Raw genomic sequence first — 20842 nt, 5'->3', positions numbered from 1 at the left:
CAAAAACACACCCAAACACACTCCTACAGCAGTTTCACAAAGTCCAAGTGCTTCACACAGCCTGTAATGGAGTCACATGACCAGCAGAGGGCACAATCTGCTCCTGATCATGTGATCTCTACACACTGAGTCCGGGTTGACTTATAACTTACTATTTATAATTATAATTTGGTAATCATGTCATTATAAAAGTTTGTAACATCCCTCATAATCAAGTTCTATCACAGGTTCAGATGCTCTTCATATTCTTCAATACTGCACAATATAAACTGATTTAATGAGCGCAGTTTTCTGGAGTATTTACTGTGATTGTATGACCCATTTCAGATGGACATTAGCAGGGATTTATTTGTCCTTTACTAAATTTCACTCGGAATCCTCGAAACGGGGAAGCGCGTGTATTTGAATATTAATTATGATCTGTTGACGTTTCTTGGTAGCCTTCCAATGGCGGCGCCACAGCTTATGAATATGCATCAGCCAACCGTCCTGCGCATATGATTGGTAAATCGCGGTGAATATGCGGTTAAACTTTCCTCCTCAGAGCGCGAGAACTGTCCCGTCCTGTCATTCTGCATCAATGTGACCCGAGCCCGGCACATCCTCTCATCTGAAGTGGATTTATCATAAGGAAGATGAGTTTGGGTCCAGCTCTAGAGCCCGCGCAACTTTTGAACTGGGTTTATCTGTCGCTGCAGGAGTCGCGGAGCAGTGCCGCTTCTGACGCGTTCACAGCATCTGACGGGAACTACAGCAACAAACCCGCGCCGGAGGATGTGAACGCGCATCTCAACAGCGACATCATCAGCAGCTTCATTCACGAGCGCAGAGAGGTGATGACGTCACGACACCCATCTATCTATCTATCTATCTATCTAACTATCTATCTATCTATCTAACTATCTATCTATCTATCTATCTATCCATCTATCTATCTATCTATCTATCTATCTATCTATCCATCTATCTATCTATCTATCTAACTATCTATCTATCTATCTATCTATCTATCTATCTATCTATCTATCTATCTATCCATCTATCTATCTATCTATCTAACTATCTATCTATCTATCTATCTATCTATCTATCTATCTATCCATCTATCTATCTATCTAACTATCTATCTATCTATCTATCTAGTTTAAAATTCTGGAAATTCCAGAACAGAAGATAAAGTAGGGAGTTTCACACTCTATTAAACTCTGTTGTTGTGTGCCGGAGTCAGACTTCAGTGCCGTATGGAAGACCAACGGGGTCAAACACGTGAAATTTGACGCGCGCACAGTTTGACCGCGTCAAGGCGGAAATTAGAACGTGTTTCCATAGTGACACGATGTTTCTATAAAAATCACGTTCAGACAGATGCATGTGGTCTTGCTATGGTCACAGGAATATGTTTTAGTCCTGCAGAACTGGACACATTAGAAAACTAGCATGAAAATTCAAGTGTCGCCCACAAATAAATGAAATAATGTTCTTCACTTCATCCTCTGAGTGGGTGATTTTTGGGTTAACAAGCACATCATGTGTATTTGTGCAGAGAAGGGGTGAGAAACGGTCCTGATTGGCTGGTTTCATTTGGGTCCAGCTGTGCCCGACAGTGTGCAAGTTCTCCCACAATGCACCTCTGGCTGGGGCGTAACTGGTGCATATCAGAGGGGAAACTGTGGAGACTCAGGTCGACCTGAAGAGTTCAGCTGCTCCTTACTGAGCCGTTTAGTTAAATTACTCTGCAAATGACCAGCTTACTGTAAAATGATAAATACATCACAGTCCATTTTGAATAAACTGGTGCATGAACACAATGACAAAAAAAAAATCTGATTCCATCATTCAAACATTGTGCCTCTTTATTGCAAGTGTATGTAATGAATTATCCCTTACTTTGGCTTTAGAAAGCACTGAATGAAAAAACACAGTTTTGGCTGAAGAGATTTGAAATTTTAGTGGTTTGGCTCCATGTTTGCAATGTGGAAAAACATCTGAGTTCAGCATTCATATTATAGGTGCATAAAATCAACATTCTGGAACAGAATTTGCAGTGATATGAAATATGATAAATGCAGGCTGTAGTGTATCTGATGCATGTGTTTCAAACTGCAGAATTACACATGCTGTAGCATACTACTTTTATATAATGCAAATATATCTTTAAATGTTTATCACTGCATGTTGCATAATATTTAACATGCTTCTTTAAACTAGTATAGAGTAAAAACTGCTCAATATGAAACAGGCGGTCTGCTGATATTCCATTCCGCACATAAACCTTCTGTTTCCTCACATGGAGCATCTCCTGAGATAGACTGAGGAAAAGGGATCGGAGAATCATATGGCAACGTCTGTCTTCCTGAGGAAAACGGAACATTCCCTCTCACACAGATCATCAAAACCACAGGACAAAATCATCAACAATCAATTAGAGTGTGTTTTAAAAGACAGAGAGGATCACTGGATCAGTGTAAAGGAGAATACATTATATATATTATATATTATATATATATATATATATATATATAAAGGAAACATTTTTATATTATTTTAAATATCAGCAACTCTCTGATTCTGACACTGTTTAACATTTTTAATGTTTATATTTTATGTTCTTATGTGTCTTTCTAATCAAACCAAACAACAGTGTCTGACACCTACTGGCATGTTGGAAAAAATAAAGTAAATATTAGAAATAAGAAAATGTACATAATGAATAAGGACAGAATAAAAAAGGAATTAAACTAAAAGAAATTAAGAATATTAAATGCAAATACATTCATTTATTTGCTTCTATCCAAAGTGACTTACATTGCATTCAAAGCAGGGTTATTATCGTTAACTAAAGCTAAAACCATAAAAAAAAGTATTTATTTCCTGAAATAAAATACTAAAACTTATTTAATTTTTAGGTAATAAGAATAACCAAATAAACTAAAACTTATAAATAAAAATAATGAAAACTATAATTAAATAAAAAAAACACACAATAAAATTACTTTTATGATACTTTTTTTTTATTTTATAAAAATACTGTCAATGATGCTAAAATAACACTGCTCGGTTCATGCATTCCCTGGGAATCAAACCTCGACCTTGGTGTTGCTCGCACTATCCGCTACTGTTCAAGCCACAGAATGGAAACATTCTATTATATTTCATATATAATCTAAATATAACAATGCCTATTGTATTTCGTTGAAGGTTGCATGTGTTTCTCTCTCTTCAGACTCTGTGCAGCAGCGTATTTCAGCGCTCGTCTCCCTACGGCTCTCTGAACGACATCGTGGAGGGTCTGAGTTTACTGACGGACAGCTTCTCTGAGCTCTCGCTCGCCTCTGAACCCAGAAAACTGCACAAGAAGCCTCCAGCCAACTACCTGTGCCACCTGTGCTTCAACAAGGGCCACTACATCAAAGACTGTCCGCAGGTAAACACACCTGAGCTCACACATCAGCTTATTAAAAGTAAAACCATATTATAGGATCTGTTGCTCTGCGATACTACTGGTGTGATTATCTGGAAATTATTTTCTGTAACTGACCTGTATTGCAAAATGTTACCCACAATCCATTGCATCAGACCAGCACCCCACCCATGAGCCGCTGTAATGAGCACCAGATGAACCTTCGGTGTTTATGAAAGATGATACAGTTCCTCGCCTTTCATGACATCATCGGCTGTCATAGATGAGAGGAAGCCCCCTTGACACCAGATTCAGCCGAACACACACGCGTCGTCTCCAGAAACGGAGGGAAAACCTTTTATTAGAAAGATGAAGTGATTTAGATCTCAGCATTTTAATTATTCTCAGGCGAGATGAAAGAAGAGACGATAACTAGAGCTGAAAACAGCCGTCACTTTATAATCCAGACGCTGAGTTACACGACGATTCCTGCTTTACATCCTTAGTGCTCAAAACACCTTCATTTTAAAACATACAGAAAGAACTCCAGAAGAAGAACTTGTTTTGACAAAGTTTGTGAGATTTGTGACATCAAATCTTTAAAAAAATATTAACAGTTTGAATTGAGATCCGGAAATGAGTAGATCTGCATGTGCTGCACATATTTACAGCTATTTCTCTGTTTTTCTGCACCACTCTAGCAACCATCCAGAACCCCTAGCAACCACCGAAAGCACCCTCGCAACCACCTAGCAACCATGCAGAACCCCCTTGCAACTGCGTAGCAACCACCTAGCAACACCCTAGCAACCACTCAGAACAGCTTAGCAACCTCTATAGCAACCACCTAGCAACTGTCTAGGTAGCAAACAGAACACCCTAGAAACTGCATATCAACATCCAAGCAACCACCTAGCAACCATCAAGAACACCATAGCAACCACCCTAACAACTGCATAGCAACTACCTAGCAACCACTCAGAACAGCTTAGCAACCACCTAGCAACACCCTAGCAACTGTCTAGGAACCAAACAGAACACCCTAGAAACTTCATATCAACATCCTAGCAACCACCCAGAACACCCTAGCAACCGCATAGCAACCACCTTGGCAACTGTATAGCAACACCCTAACAACTATCCAGAACATCCTAGCAACTGCCTAGCAACCACCCAGAACACACTATCAACTGCATATCAATACTTTAGCAACATAGCAACAGCTTAGCAACCACCTAAAAACCACCCAACTGCCTAGTAACACCCTAGCAACCATCCAGAAAACACCAGCTTCATTGTAGCTCCAAGGATCTCAGATTTTCCATCCCTAAATGCTACAGTAAATAAAACCAAATAATGTCTGGTTGGTCACTCCACGTCAGTCAGGTGATTTCAGAACAGAACAACCTGCAGTCAGACTATACTAGAGACTAACTGTGGGTGGAGCTTAAGAGAGAGGGCGGGATTTCACAGGATTTATTCATGTAACTAAAGGACCGTCCGTAATGACACATCTGCTCAGATTTTATAAGAGATCTTCTGATAATTCTCTCTCAAACTCAGTGTTGTGGCGTGGCCAGCGTACACACCTCCTGCTCTCCTCTCATCCAGACGTTTAGTTGTTTTTGTTTTGCCTGTCCACCTGTCAGCGTCCGTCTCACTGAAACCCAACACTGAAGCACAGCTGGACACGTCTGGCTGAGACCTGAAGAATAAAAGACCAGGATTTATATATGTAGGTGACTGGATGGACAAATATTTTTCACATATGTTGCCAAAAACATCTTAAAAACTTACTAAATGAACTTCTAATGGTAAATTTTCCACAAATGAGTCAGAAGAACGTTGGTTTTCTTTAGTATATGCTCTGTATCTGTATCAAGTCTCTGATTTGAATTGTTCTAGTCACTTCAGCGAAATCATCACATATTCTTCAACTATATAACTTAGTTTTATTGACAATTTGAAGTGTTGGTTTTGGACTGAGTGCAGTGCTCTGACACAGTAAACTCTCTCATGACCTTCCACCAGTATGTTATATTTCAGCAGTAATCCTATAATCCAGTATCTTCTTTCCCCACAGTTATCAAATTTACCTGAACAACTTTAAAGTGCTGAAGACATCTGTTGTTTGTGCTGGTAGTCGAGACACTGATCCTCAAAACTGAATTAGAAACATACTTCACACAAGTATTTAAACACAAACACTTTTTTAATGCGTTGTGTTGTTCCAAAATCATTCAGAATGTAAATTATAATATCATGCAAGCAACTTCTTCTATGATCAGGTTTCTCTTTTAAATTTGAATGTTTTATTGAGCAACTTAGTTAAACTTACATTGGCATGTTTATAGCTAGAAATTTAAATAACATAAAAAGTCATCAATAATATTAATATTTTACAATTTTTATATTTTTTACTCTGTGGCAGGGAAAAAACATTATAATTGCGAGACGTGAACTCAGAATTCCGAGAAAAGAAGTCATAGTTGTGCAAGATGTAAACTCAGAATTCAGAGAAAAAGGTCATAATTGCGAGACGTAAACTCAGAATTCAGAGAAAAAAAGTCATAGTTGTGCAAGATGTAAACTCAGAATTCCGAGAAAAAGGTCATAATTGCAAGACGTAAACTCAGAATTCCGAGAAAAAAGTCAATTGCGAGACGTAAACTCAGAATTCCGAGAAAAAAGTCATAATTGCGAGACGTAAACTCAGAATTCAGAGAAAAAAAAGTCATAATTGCGAGACGTAAACCCAGAATTCAGAGAAAAAAAGTTATAATTGTGAGACGTAAACTCAGAATTCCGAGAAAAAAAGTCAATTGCGAGACGTAAACTCAGAATTCCGAGAATAAAAGTCATAATTGCGAGATGTAAACCCAGAATTCAGAGAAAAAAAAGTTATAATTGCGAGACGTAAACTCAGAATTCAGAGAAAAAAAGTTATAATTGTGAGACGTAAACTCAGAATTCCGAGAAAAAAAGTCAATTGCGAGACGTAAACTCAGAATTCCGAGAATAAAAGTCAATTGCGAGACGTAAACTCAGAATTCCGAGAATAAAAGTCATAATTGCGAGATGTAAACCCAGAATTCAGAGAAAAAAAGTTATAATTGCGAGACGTAAACTCAGAATTCAGAGAAAAAAAGTCAATTGCGAGACGTAAACCCAGAATTCCGAGAAAAATTCATAGTTGTGAGATGTAAACTCAGAATTCCGAGGAAAAAAGTCATAATTGTGAGACGTAAACTCAGAATTCCGAGGAAAAAAGTCAATTGCGAGACATAAACCCAGAATTCTGAGAAAAAAAAATCATAATTGCAAGACGTAAACTCAGAATTCCGAGAAAAAAAGTCATAGTTGTGAGACGTAAACTTAGAATTCCTAGAAAAAAGTCAATTGCAAAACGTAAACCCAGAATTCAGAGAAAAAAAGTCATAATTGCAAGACGTAAACTCAGAATTCCAAGAAAAAAAGTCATAATTGCAAGACGTAAACTCAGAATTCTGAGAAAAAAAGTCATAATTGCGAGACGTAAACTTAGAATTCCAAGAAAAAAAGTCATAATTGCAAGACGTAAACTCAGAATTCAGAGAAAAAAAGTCATAATTGCGAGACGTAAACTCAGAATTCCAAGAAAAAAAAGTCATAATTGCAAGACGTAAACTCAGAATTCCGAGAAAAAAAGTCATAATTGCGAGACGTAAATCCAGAATTCTGAGAAAAAAAGTTATAATTGCGAGACGTAAACTTAGAATTCCTAGAAAAAAAAGTCATAATTGCGAGACGTAAACTTAGAATTCCAAGAAAAAAAGTCATAATTGCAAGACGTAAACTCAGAATTCAGAGAAAAAAAGTTATAATTGCGAGACGTAAACTCAGAATTCAGAGAAAAAAAGTCATAATTGCGAGACGTAAACCCAGAATTCCGAGAAAAAAAGTTATAATTGCGAGACGTAAACCCAGAATTCCGAGAAAAAAAGTTATAATTGCGAGACGTAAACCCAGAATTCAGAGAAAAAAAGTTATAATTGTGAGACGTAAACTCAGAATTCCGAGAAAAAAAGTCATAATTGCGAGACGTAAACCCAGAATTCCGAGAAAAAAAGTTATAATTGCGAGACGTAAACTCAGAATTCAGAGAAAAAAAGTCATAGTTGTGAGATAAAATGTTATTCCATGGCAGAAAACACCGGAACAACCATTAAACTTATGGGTCTAACCCATTTCTAGAGACCAGAATATCAGAGAGACGTTTAGGTGGGCTTTTTTTTTTTTAAGCAACCACCTAGCAACCATCCAGATCTGCTTAGTGACCACATAACAACATACTAGTAACCAAGCAAATCTCTGTAGCACTGAGAGTTTTGCAGAGTGAGTGTTAAACACTGGACACATCATCTGTGTGTGTGTGTGTGTGAATATAAGCCAGAACTCAGAGAATGTAAATCACTCATGCTGTGGGACGGACAGGAATGACATCTGTGGGTGTTTGACAGAGACGTTACTGTACTATAAATACTGTCAAGCTTCCAACACCATAAAAATAGCCTTATAAATATCTTTAAAAAGTGGACCACTGTAAATAAACCAGTGCAACTATAAAAACAGTCTTATTAGTGAAGTTTAAGAGCATATATAAAATATATAACTCCATCTGTAATGTGTGCACTCTCGCTCTGGCAGTGTTGTGAGGTTGGTTCACGGCCAGCAGTGAGGCGCGTCCGACTGATTCCAGTTACTGCATCTAGAGCAAATGTGGGCTGTGGATTCTGGACTTAAAAGTGTTATTAAAGAACACAACATGGATCTCATAATAACAGTGAATTATTAAAGTGAGTTTAACATTCTTTACCTGGAGGAAAATACATGGTTCAGAAGTTTCTCCTTCATTGTGTAATAGAGTATAATTTCATTGATGCACCAACTTCACAAGTGAGTCAATAGCTGTCATGTGGAAAATACAGTATAATACAGTACAAAAATACAGTAAAACAGTGAAATATTATTACAGTTTAAATCAGCTGTTTTCAGCATCATTACTCCAGTCTTCAGTGATTCTTCATTTATGATTATTATCAGTGTTGAAAACAGATTTCTGTGGAAACCGTCATACATTTTTTTTTTTTTTCAGGATTCTTTGATGAATAGAAAGTTCAAAAGTACAGCATTTATTCTAATTAGAAATCTTTACAAATTTATCTCTTCTGATGTAATTTAATGCATTCTTGCTGAACAAAAATCTTCATTACTGATCCCAAACGTTACTGTACTTTCTCTGAATGACTGAGTTTTGCTCAGAAAAGTTAAAGTCACTGCGTCTGAAACATGTTCATGTTCTTCAGGGTGTTTTAATGAGGGTGTGGACAGTATTTGATGGGGTTTGAAAAGGACTGCTGGGAAATCTTAAACTGACACTTAAACATATGGCTCTGAATTACAGGCACTGTATCAGATTTCTGTCGAGAGCCACTCCCAGAGTGCACTGCAGCAGGTTTAAGAAATGCATTATGGGAAGTTTACTTATAAAATCAAAGTATACACGTTGATTACAGTGATTTTAGCTTCTGACATCAGTACACTAATAATGATGATCTAAACAAACGACAGATCTTTCTTGCATCAGCGCGCCGCTCTAATGTCTCTCACTGCCAAAGCAAACGGAGCGAGGGAAGGTTTGGGTCTGTTAGGGAGGAATAACTGAGCACATGTTCTCCGCTGGATCTCACGAGAGCCGTGGGCTCTGATCGCTCTGATGGACTCCAGATGGAGGAGAGCCGGCGAAGGCCAATCCGCTCGCAGAGAACCTCCGCTGTGGAACTCTGGGAAAACGAGGCAGTGCAGCGGGAAGTCCTTGCACGCTAGATTGAGTGCGGATGGAGCATTTGCGGAAAAAAATGAGCAAGGATAGAGGAGATTATTACAGTGTTTGCAAGACTGCACTATGTTAATAAACCAAAAACAAGTTTTTATCTAAAGTAGGCCTAATAATGTAAATACTGCATTCAGAGTTATAGATCATTCAGTCTTAGATGTGCTGTCTGCTGTTGCCAACTACTGTCACTGGAATGTATCTAAAGCCTGCTCAAAAAAACAAAACAAAAAAAAAAGCGCTAGATGATGTCATTGTTAATTTGCATATTCATGGAATATATGCACGCAGCAATACAATTTCTACGATTAAAGTGAATCCAGAAAATATAAAAATAAAATCTAATTCAAAATATTAACAAAAACTGTAATAGTATATGAATGATAGTACCACTTCATGTCCGATGTAAAAAGCTTGAGAATCGCTCCATTAGACGCCCAAACTCTCAGAGATGTTTAGAGAATTTCTGTTATGATTGAACACATCCATCCGTCCGGTTTCCACTGTAAACTATCCTGTAATCTGAGTTTACCAAATGAAAACAGTCTCTGACTCTGTGTGTGTGTGTGTGTGTGTGTGTGTGTCTGACTCACATTTCCAGCTGCTAATATGTGGTTCTGTCACTGCCAGACTCCCGCAGCTGGACTCGATGATGATGATGACAGGTTGGTCATATAGAGCGGGGCTGGATCTGAAGGAGGGTTACAGGAGCCTCTCCCTCTCAGAGCCCGTCATCTGCACTGTGCAAAAAGGGAATTTGATGCATTCGGATTTGTAGTTTCTCTCAACTACTGTCTTAAAAATTGTCCTGAGTAACACTACTTTGTTAGGCCAATTTGAATTCATTCATGCTGGGAACTCACTAACCCTCAACCTATTATCAATACTGTTACATTAAAAACTCGTTTGACTCATTGGGAAACATTTGGGGGAATTGGTCTAACATGGATTTTTATGCAGTTACCAGTACATTTCTTAGTATTTGTGACTCGAATACTGGTGTAAACTGGAAAAGAGTCATCATGAAATCAAAATTGACCATTTTTATTTTTATGGAATATTGCAGTGTTTATTCTGAATGATTTATCATTATTATCAGCATCTCTTCTCTCTGATGACGAGGGCGGGGCAACCTGTCACTCACATGAGATCCACCAATAGCAAAACACAACCATCCAATCAATTCCCCACAGACAAAATCAAGCCCCGCCCTACATTTGTTCTTGTTTGAGAAGCGTTTCACTCGGATATACGGCACAATAGAGGAGAAAAGACTGCCGTTAAAGGATAGTGAAATGGACAGATGTCTTCAGTCGTGAGGCAGTTGTCATCTTTCATGTGGCTGTCAACATCTTCATTTCATTCAGTCACATTTCAGAGATTGCTGGTGGTCAGAATAACAGCGTTTCAGAGCCAAACGCTCACATTCCAGCTGTGATTACAGACCACTGAATCAACATCTCCTCCCTGAAGCAGCGGCTTTCATGTCACTGTTGCATCATAATTCAACAATGCTGAAGCTGGGCCGTCCTCCAAACGAAGCAAACATCTCACACTTCTACTTTAAAGAGCTGTGTAGATTTTCAGACTGAAAGAAACATCAGTAAAGCAGCAGCAGGTGGTTCGTATGGAGCCGGTGCAGCAGTGACGTGAGGCTCACATGCGTCTGATTAAATCACATATTAGTCACACAGAGCAGTAAACTGAACCTCCTCACATCCTACACAAATCAGTCCTCAACTACAACACTGGCTCTGGAATCATTAGAAATGCAGCTTGAATGATTTCAGAAAGATGTTTAAAGCATCTCAATGATCCTGAGCCAACCGCAGACATACTCATCGTGACTAAACACTCCTAATAACCACAGCACAGAGATTAAAGACATGTGAGTGCGGCGGGAGCTCTGTCACACACTGATCTTGAGTGCAGATTCGATTATGAAGCTTCATCCAAACAAATCAGTCCTTTAAATCTGAAACAGACCTCCTCATACACAGAGAACACAGTTTACACTAATATTCACTGTAGAGCCTCTTCTGGAAACATTTCAAATGTTACATTTTGAATTGTATCACAGTTCAGAATGTTAATCTGATTTAACACGACTGTAACACTGTAACAGTTTACATTAAGAACTGCAACATCACAGAACTGTTACAGTTTGACAAATGAAGCACTGGGGTTTCAAAAAAACATTAAATGAAACATTAAAGATTGAAAACCTCTATGACACATAGTAGAATTAAAGGATTAGTTCACTTTCCAATTAAAATTTCATGATAATTTACTCACCCCCATGTCATCCAAGATGTTTATGTATTTCTTTTTTCAGTCGAAAAGAAATGAAGGTTTTTGAGGAAAATATTAGAGGATTTTTCTCCATATAGTGGACTTCACTGGTCTCCAAATGGTTGAAGGTAAAAATGACAGTTTCAGTGCAGCTTCAAACGATACCAGACGAGGAATAAGGGTCTTATCTAGCGAAACGATCAGTCATTTTCAAAAATTTTTTTAAATGTATGTACTTTATATAAACAAATGATCGCTTTCAAGTGATTCCGCCAAAACCACACTTTCGTATTGTTCAAAAAGCTTACGCTGTATGTCCTACACCTTCCGTATTCAACTTACGGAACGAACGTGGCGCCAGTTCTGTTTTTTCTGTAAGTAGAATAGGGAAGGTGTTGGACATACTCCCTCAAAGGAGTATGTCCTAAAAACCAAAAATCCAGGAGGGAGGCGGACCAGGGGGCGGGATGGAGGGCCAGGTCCGTGGAAAAGAAGGCAGCCTGGAGACTGAGGTTGGACAGACGGCCAGGGCGGAGAAGTCTGGACAGTCGGCCAGGGCGGAGAAGGCTGGACAGTCGGCCAGGGCGGAGAAGGCTGGACAGTCGGCCAGGGCGGAGAAGGCTGGACAGACAGCCAGGGCGGAGAAGGCTGGACAGTCGGCCAGGGCGGAGAAGACCCCCACGGTGGAGCAGACGACCACCACAGCAGTTCAGACGGGCTTGAAGACCCTCACGGCGGAGCAGATGACCACCACAGCAGATCTGGTAATTCTGGAAACCACCATGGCTGATCAGTTGAAACTGAAACATGAAGCAAATTGGCCACTAGGGCCATAACTGGACAGGCAGGGAGCTCCGAAAAGCCCTCCAGGGCTCTGACTGGAATGTCCTCTCTGGTTGTGTTGAGGAAGGCAGACAGTTCTGGTACGACCTCTGCGGTCGTTTTGAGGCAGACAGGAATCTCAGGGACGACCACGAGGCTGGATTCTAGGATTGGGACAAACTCAGGACCGGACTCATGGAAAGTGGTGGACTCAGGAATGGACTCATAGATTGAAGCAAGCTCAGGAGCAGATTCATGGACGGGAGTAGTCCAAGAGAGGTGCAAACAGAGTCCAAAGGGCAAGGCGAGAGAGAAGTCCAAGACAGGCAGGTAATCAGAAAACAAGACGAAACTAGATTAGACTAGAACTAGACACTCAAACAAGGACTGGGAACTGGCTCCGTAAAGTAGCTACGCAAAACAGCATAAACGCTAAACAATACTCGTCAGCGAGAGAGAGGAAGTGCATGGCTTATGTAGGGTGTGTGATTGGCTGCAGGTGTGTGTGTAATCAGTGCAATGGATAATGGGAAAGTCCGGGGTGAAGTGCAAAAGTTAGTGTGGTGCAAGAGTCCATACAAAACAGAACTGGGATCGTGACACAACCGTTTGGAGACTATTGAAGTCCACTATATGGAGAAAAATCCTCAAATTTTCTCCTCAAAAACCTTCATTTCTTTTCGACTAAAGAAAGAAGGACATGGTCATCTTAGATGAGATGGAGGTGAGTAAATTATCAGGACATTTTAATTTAAAAGTGGACTAATCCTTTAACATTTAAAAGTTTGGAATAATTATGATTTTTAAAATGTTTTGAAAGAGTCTCTTCTGCTCACCAAGGCTGCATTTATTTGATCAAAAATACAGTAAAAACAGTGAAATATTATTAGAATGCAGATTATTAGATTAATTAGAATGAATATTATTAGAAAACAGATGTTTTCTAAGTGAATATATAGTAAAGACGGATATAGAATAGAATATATCAGTGTTGAAAACAGGCATATGTTTGTGGAAACTGTGATATTCAGGATTCTTTGATGAACAGAAGGTTCAAAAGAACAGCATTTATTAGAAATAGAATCTTTTGTAACATTATAAATGTCTTTACTGTCACTTTTGATCAATTTAATGCATCCTCGATGAATAAAAGTATTAATGAATGAAAGTGTGTAAGTCTACTGATGAACTAAAGACTGTTTTCTTACCAGGCTCGTCCTAAAGGAGAGGGTCTGACACCGTATCAGGGTAAGAAGAGGTGTTTTGGAGAGTACAAGTGTCCCAAATGCAAGAGGAAGTGGATGAGTGGAAACTCGTGGGCCAACATGGGTCAGGAGTGCATCAAATGCCACATCAACGTCTATCCTCACAAACAGGTGAACACGCTCGCTTCTAGACTGAAAAACAGCAGTTTAACAATCAGATTACATTTTGTCCTTGAAATGCGATACTTTAGCAAATGACATGAGATTTAACCATTAGTTTAATGTTTACCCCACTGGTGAACTTTTCAAAGTGTAAATCTAACACAGTTTAAAGCAGAATCTGACTTCAATCTGACTTTCTAAGTAAATGTTTCTTGCTTTAAGGATGTTTAGATATTTTGTTTTACTAGAAAACAAGACAAAGATACTGATGAAGATGTGACTGTTTTCTGTCTTGTCCATATAAACACAACTGCTTACGGCTCAGGAACTGAGAGTGAATGTTTGGAAGTTTTCTGGAGTTGCTTTATTGAAGCATCTCTACAAAATGAGCCACAAAAGAACATCTAAATGCATCTGAACAGACTTGAAACAGTAAAAGTTGGTGAGCATCTGTTTGTTATTAACTCACGACTGAGACATTCAGAAACTGGAGACATTGATGTAGTCGAGCTCTTTTGTTTTCATGAGGTTCTTTGCAGTATGTTTGGCAGGTTATGAAGTTTTGAAGCTGGTAGAAAACACTCGATGAAGAGCGCCGCTCTCCTCAACGCTCCTGACGTCCCTTTTTAATCTTCACCAGATGTTCTTCTGTATTGTAAATGTTGCTTTTAAGATACACGCTTTTATGTGCACATCACGGCTGCTTTTTGGCTTTCAAAATAATCAGGATTTTTTTTAAAGAGGCGATATTATGCCCTTTTATAAAGTTTTGGGCTCTACTAGAAACAGGTTGATTATTTTCCTCATATTCTCCATTGTTCAGCTCCTCTCTTCCCAGTCTGTCAGTAACGCTCTGTTTAGTTCCTGTCTCTATGAAGCCCCTCCTTCTGAAAAGCACAATGTGCTCTGATTGGTCGGCTGGAGCAGTGTGTTGTGATTGGTGTTTGGGAAATGTCCCGCCCCTTACCATAACCGCCAGTTTCAACACACTACTAACTAACTCAGCCAGGCCCCGCCCCTTTATTCTGCGTATGAATTATTTAAATGAGAAATATTGTGAAGAAAACTCAAGATGGAGGCGTTTCAGAGAGTTCAGAAACACTGACACTGATATAGAGAAGAACTCCCGCCTTTTTCATGCTCAAACAGCAACATTACTCACTAAAGACAGATGAAGATGGATAATAGGTGTTGTTTAAATGAAATATTTGGGATGAGCGGATGGATTTAGAATGTTTCCTCTGCGTTGGCAGCGTCCTCTGGAGAAACCTGACGGCCTGGACGTGTCGGACCAGAGCAAAGAACATCCTCAGCATCTCTGCCAGAAGTGTAAGGTGCTCGGATACTACTGCCGTCGAGTTCAGTGACCTCTGACCCCGCACCCTCATTCACCTCATGACTGGTGCTGAAATCGGCTTTAGCTGGACAATATTCACTGCTTCCTGACTGATTTAAAGCAGAACTCTGGGTTAAATGCCACAGAAAATAAATATATAGTCATATATAGTATATAATCATATGATATCAGGTTAGTTGCTGTGATTCACATGTGAAATATTCCTCTGCAGCTTTTAATAAAACACATTTCAGGGCAATAATTTACAGACAGAACATCAGCATCGAATGAATGATGTCGAGTCTGAACTGATGGAAACTGTCAGTCGATCGTTCCTGTTCTTCAGAACTCATTTAATTCTGTTGCTTTTTAAAAACCAATACTGAATATTAAACAATGACAAGATGAAGGCGATGTTAGTCACTGAGTGACGGACGGACTCGAAGAAACGGCACAAAACATCACAGAATCAACTCATTATATACTTACTGATGTTTGTGCTGCTGAGTTCCCTGCAAAATGATGTCACTTCCTGTTGGGTGATGTCATCAGGGACCTGGATTTTGTTAAAGTGATTATACATATATATATATATATATATAACAGGATGGAAAGTGATATTGAGGAAACAGGAAAACCTATAAATTGATTATTAATTAAAACAATATTGTTGTGAATAAGCGTTTTGATTAGAAAAAAAATGAAGAAACAGCTGGAATATTTTTTTGTTTTTTATTGTTTGGGTTTTTTGAAAAATCACCCCGTATTCAAAGCGAGATGTTGTGATCAATGAAAACTCCTAATAAGATTTGCATTTTTTAATTTTGACTAGTATTTTTCCTATATTCACACACATATGATGAGAACAGGATCGTCTTTCTCATGTTCAGTGCTTTAATGTCTATGAAATCTCATTTTGATGCCTGTTCTGTTTTTGATCATGTTGTTTTTGTTGATGAATTTTTGATCTTTAATGAACTTTTGATAACTGATTTTTTACACTTCACGAGTCTCTGAAGAACATATGGTGTGATTTTATGAAGCTTCGCTCAAGTGCCTGTTTATCAACCATTTCTGTGTTTTTGTGTAAAATATGAACAATAATAGTGAATAGCGCAAAAGAGATCAGAACATTAACAGTATTAATAGGTCTGAATGAAGTCTGTGCATGTTTTTTTTGTGAAATATACTTTATAATATCTCATATACAGTGGCATTTGAACACTTACTGTGTGAAGAAACAAGCACAAATCACAACATTTGATAAAAACAAGTTCGTCATTACTTCTTATGACTGCTGTTTAAATGTTTTGAATTTTCGCCGCTGTCGACGTCAAGACTGTGGTGCGTCTGTTTAAAGTGGATGAAATGGTAAAACGTTTATTCCCAGAATCCTCCACTCGCCAGCAGTTAATACTGGTTTCAAGCACAAACTTCAGAAGTGAATCCAGTTCACACACTCGAGATTCAGTTCTGAACACGATGACGTCCGCTCTAGTTGTTCTGCACTACATTAACATGAACGACTGTAAATCAGACTGTGAAATGTTTCTGCTTTAATAACCTGTGAAACACAGACATGTGCCTTATACAGATCGAACTGTACACAAATAAACTACTAAAACATCATTTCTTATTGCTCTTGGCTTTATTACCCAAACTCAGATAAACACTGCAGCACTGGCCATGATTCACAATCATGATTCATAATCTGAGAACGAGAGGTCAACAGATGCGACGTGTTCTCAGTCCAGATTAAACACAGTTATTATTACCAATATTACCTGAGAATGACGTTTAAAATGACTTTTTCACAGTGGATGTTGCTTTGAAGGGATAAAGCACCCAAAAATGATAGTTATGACATCATTTACTCACCCTAATGCCGAGATTCAAACCATATGATGCTCTTTTTCTGTACAACATCAGTTCATTGTGAAATTATGCTTTTCAGTCACTATAAAGAGTCATTTTGAGTGAGGATTCTTAAAAATTCTCCTTTTTTGTTCTAGATAAGAATAAAACATCACACAGCTTTGGATCAACATGAGAGTGAGTAAACACGTGTCTAGATTTCACATTATGGAGCTTTTGGCCCTTCTGAACATTTAGTAGTCGATGAATCAGTAGAAAGCGACTCGGTGAAATGACTCAGTGACTCGTGAGTCTACTTGAGTTCTCCACAGTCGCTGATGCTGATTCTCTTGGCGGTTCTTCCCGAGCGAGATCCCAGCGCCTCCACCTTCCTCACCACATCTAATCCGTCTTTAACGCTGCCGAACACCACGTGTCTCCCGTCCAGCCTGAAAACACACGACACACACGCTCAACGTCTCATCCGCTCATTCACACCCACATGACATGGAAGAAGATCTTCTCGTACCACTCTGTTTTGACTGTGCAGATGAAGAACTGGGATCCGTTCGTGTTCGGTCCAGCGTTCGCCATGGACAGAATACCTAACACACACACAAACACAACATTAGGAATGACTTCACGGGTCACAACTAGCGGTTAACTGGTACAGTATGTGTTTAACGGCTGATGACGATACTGATATATAGACAGCTGCTGATTTAAATGCATGTTGCATATTATATATATATATATATATATATATATATTATATATAGAGAGAGAGAGAGAGATGTGAAGTAATAAAAAAAATAATGAAGTAATGAATAATGAATAAAGTAATGAAGTAATAGAAAAAGTGTAATTTTATTGCTTAAAAAAAGCAATAAAAAGGGAAAGGAAACACACACACACACACATACATAAATTGTAATATGAAGCCATGTATATTTAAAAAATTAACTTCATCAATAACAAATATGAATGCTGAATATAATTTCTACATCACATGATTTTTGCTTCCAATGTTTTAAAATAGTAGCAAGTAAAATTAAGTGTTTTTATGACAATCTGCTCTTTTTCTGTCAGATTGAGATCAGTGTCATTTTAGCATTATTCATATTCTATTATTATATTTCATGATATTTTGCTTTTAGTTTTATATTTTCAGTTTTTATTTTAATTTTAGTTTATTTTAGTAATATTATTCTTATGAGTTTGTTTTTATATTTCCATTAAGCTTTGATTTATTTTTTATTTAATAATTTTAGAATTTCAACTTGAACTGTTTTATTTTATTTCAGCTTTATTTAAATCAACTAAAACTTAAAAATATATTTTTTTTAGTTTTAGTTAACATTAAAGCTGCTTTTCATTTGAACAGTTATTATAGCGCCATCTAGAGGCGTTTATCTGTTCCTGCAGAGAGCCTGAAGATCACAGTGATCAAACAAACCTTTACACACACATTCACCATGACAAGAATGACTGAAAACATTCATCGACTGAACACACACACACACACACACACACACATTAACAGACAGCAGGTGTGTTTACCTGGTCCGGTGTGTTTCAGTCTGAAGTTCTCATCTGCAAATCTCGGACCATAGATGGATTTTCCTCCGGTTCCGTTGTGGTTGGTAAAATCTCCTCCCTGAGAGAAACACACACTGGTGTAAATAATGTAAACCCATATTTAAACACACGTGATGTGATCACACGCAAAAAGCATTTGAGGCTTAAAACGAGCAAATATGAAACGTGTCATCATATGCAAATTAATCATGCAGGATTAGAGCGGTTCTTCTGTGACACGAAGACTTTCACAGGTTATTAAAGGGACATGTAAAATCACAATTTAAAGGGATAGTTCACCCAAAAATTAAACTTCTGTCATCATTTACTCACCCTCACACTGTTCCAAACCTGTATGAGTTTCATTCTTCTGTTGAACACAAAAGAAGATATTTTGAAGAATGTTTGTAACCAAAGTTGATGGACCCCATTGACTTTCATTGTACTTTTCCCCCATACTGGTTCCCAACCACCAAACATTCTTCAAAATATCTTCCAGAAGAAAGAAACTCACACAGGTTCAAAACAACACGAGTGTGAGTAAATGATGACAAAATTTTACTTTAAGTGTTAAGTCGAAGCCAAACCCAGAAGTGCCGCAGGTTTGATCTGAATCAGCTCCAGAAGCGTGTGTGATCTTGTTTTAGTTTTAGAACATCTAATATTTTAATCTTGTGAGGATTGTTACCTGACACATGAACTGTGGGATCACCCTGTGGAAGATGGAGCCCTTGTATCCGAAGCCATGTTCACCGGTGCACAGAGCTCTGAAATTCTCTGTCAGACACACAAAAGATCAAACATGGCTCCTGTGAGAGAAATAATCAATGTAACGCGTTTGTAAGGGTCTTACCTGCTGTTTTGGGCACAACATCCGCATTCAGCTGAAGTTCAGAAACAGAGTTAAAGGTCAATGAATGATAAGCTCTTGAAAAGATAGCAACTATAAAATATTCAATTGAAAAATTAATTCGTTTAATTTAAAAACATTTGTAATATCCAAAACTTTTCAGAAATATTTTACGCATTAAAGTGTTATAAAGTTAAGTATTTTTGCAGCAGTTTTCACAGGTTATGATGACGCTACTATGGAGAAGGCTGCGCTTATGAATATTAATTACGTCAAGATGCCGTTACTTTATAAACTCCAGTCGCGTTTTTCTAATTATTATCCATAAACCCTCGAAGAATTCGCTGATTCGCCAACCGTCCAGCGTCTAGCGCGCCAACGTCTGTCTTCCAGCCAATCAGAGCAGTTGCGTCATTAATATTCATACGCCAAGCCTTCCGCATAGTAGAGTTCGTAACTTCTCTCGCGCTCACTTCGAAGGTGACTCGACCGAGCGGTTCGTTATCCGCCGCGATGTCGAAGAACACCACCGGGTTGTTGTTGGCTTGAGCTCCGGTGGCGTACATGCGCGCAGCGGTAAACGCGAGCGAGCATAATTTAATCCTGTTGCTGATAATTAACATACTGATTCCGGTTACGGACTCCTGCCGCCGCCGCTGAGGTACAAACACACACAGGAAGAGCCGAGGAGTCACACGGAAGCGTTTAAAAGCGTGATGTGCGAGTGTGTCACATGCTGATTTCTGAAACATAAATATAAATAAATAAATGCATGTGCATTAATATAGGATAGGAATTAATATAAAACATAAATTAAGTAACATGTATTATATTTTAAGTTTAAAAATAAAATGTAACTATTTTATATTAAAAAGGAAAAATAAATAAATATGATTAATATGAATGCTTATTAGAAAATATCAAATGAAGTTAATTAAAATCAAAAGTAAAATCTGTGTTTTTACAGCAAAATCACAAATATATACTGTCTAGCATCTTTACACCTTCAACAGTTTACTGTGCAGTAGTTCAACAAATGTGAGCTTTTACATTTTAACTGTGTTTACTCGCTTTTGAAAACCCCCGCATCGCTTTTATCCTTATGACGTGTCCTCCTGGGAAGGCTGGGATAGAAAAGCATCCATCGATAAACGCTTCAGAATCTGGGTGGAAGCAGTAGACCATCCGGGGTTTCTCGCCTACTGTTTTATGAGGATTCGGACATACTACTCTTTTCATGTACTGTTTTCTCCTACTGTATAAAAGGTAAGTAGGCATATTGAACGCAACATTAGTATACGTGGAACCCCTCCTGTTCGAACCGCCCGCTCTAAGCGGGACTCAAACCCGGTCCGCTGGTATGGGAGGCGGGTGCTCTAACAAGGAGTCTAAAGACCGCAGTCTCGCGTCAGTCACTAGAGCGCCTCTTGAGGTCAGCGGAGTGAAGTTTACACACACAGCTCTTACCGGC

General features: G+C 38.5%; 2 protein-coding genes and 1 long non-coding RNA gene across 4 annotated transcripts; 1 reads left to right on the top strand and 2 right to left on the bottom strand.

Moving 5' to 3' along the window:
- The first annotated feature begins 520 nt into the window (after positions 1 to 520).
- Positions 521 to 16718, top strand: LOC127523223 (zinc finger CCHC domain-containing protein 24-like). 2 transcript variants are annotated; one of them, XM_051913689.1, is made up of 4 exons: positions 521 to 833; positions 3224 to 3424; positions 13598 to 13762; positions 15007 to 16718. In XM_051913689.1, exons 1-4 carry the CDS (start codon positions 636 to 638, stop codon positions 15118 to 15120), a joined length of 678 nt encoding a protein of 225 aa, XP_051769649.1. In that variant the 5' UTR covers positions 521 to 635; the 3' UTR covers positions 15121 to 16718. The 2 variants fall into 2 exon arrangements, with proteins under 2 accessions (XP_051769649.1, XP_051769650.1); XM_051913690.1 differs by having other exon boundaries at positions 14079 to 16718.
- On the bottom strand, positions 7882 to 13105 carry LOC127523229 (uncharacterized). Its single transcript, XR_007932834.1, has 3 exons — positions 11568 to 13105; positions 9866 to 10012; positions 7882 to 9261 (listed from the first exon to the last, which is right to left on the bottom strand). It is a non-coding gene; the product is annotated as an uncharacterized LOC127523229 (long non-coding RNA).
- ppifb (peptidylprolyl isomerase Fb) lies at positions 16716 to 20104 on the bottom strand. The gene is made up of 6 exons (XM_051913688.1): positions 19845 to 20104; positions 19375 to 19405; positions 19210 to 19298; positions 18504 to 18600; positions 17473 to 17548; positions 16716 to 17392 (listed from the first exon to the last, which is right to left on the bottom strand). The coding sequence occupies exons 1-6, from the start codon at positions 19992 to 19994 to the stop codon at positions 17257 to 17259; spliced, it is 579 nt and encodes a 192-aa protein (XP_051769648.1). The 5' UTR covers positions 19995 to 20104; the 3' UTR covers positions 16716 to 17256.
- Positions 20105 to 20842: the final 738 nt, after the last annotated feature.

The sequence above is a fragment of the Ctenopharyngodon idella genome, chromosome 12 (assembly GCF_019924925.1).
Source record: "Ctenopharyngodon idella isolate HZGC_01 chromosome 12, HZGC01, whole genome shotgun sequence".
Lineage (NCBI taxonomy): Eukaryota > Metazoa > Chordata > Actinopteri > Cypriniformes > Xenocyprididae > Ctenopharyngodon > Ctenopharyngodon idella.
Note: the sequence above shows the minus strand (reverse complement) of the source record. Positions and strands in the feature narration are given on the sequence as shown.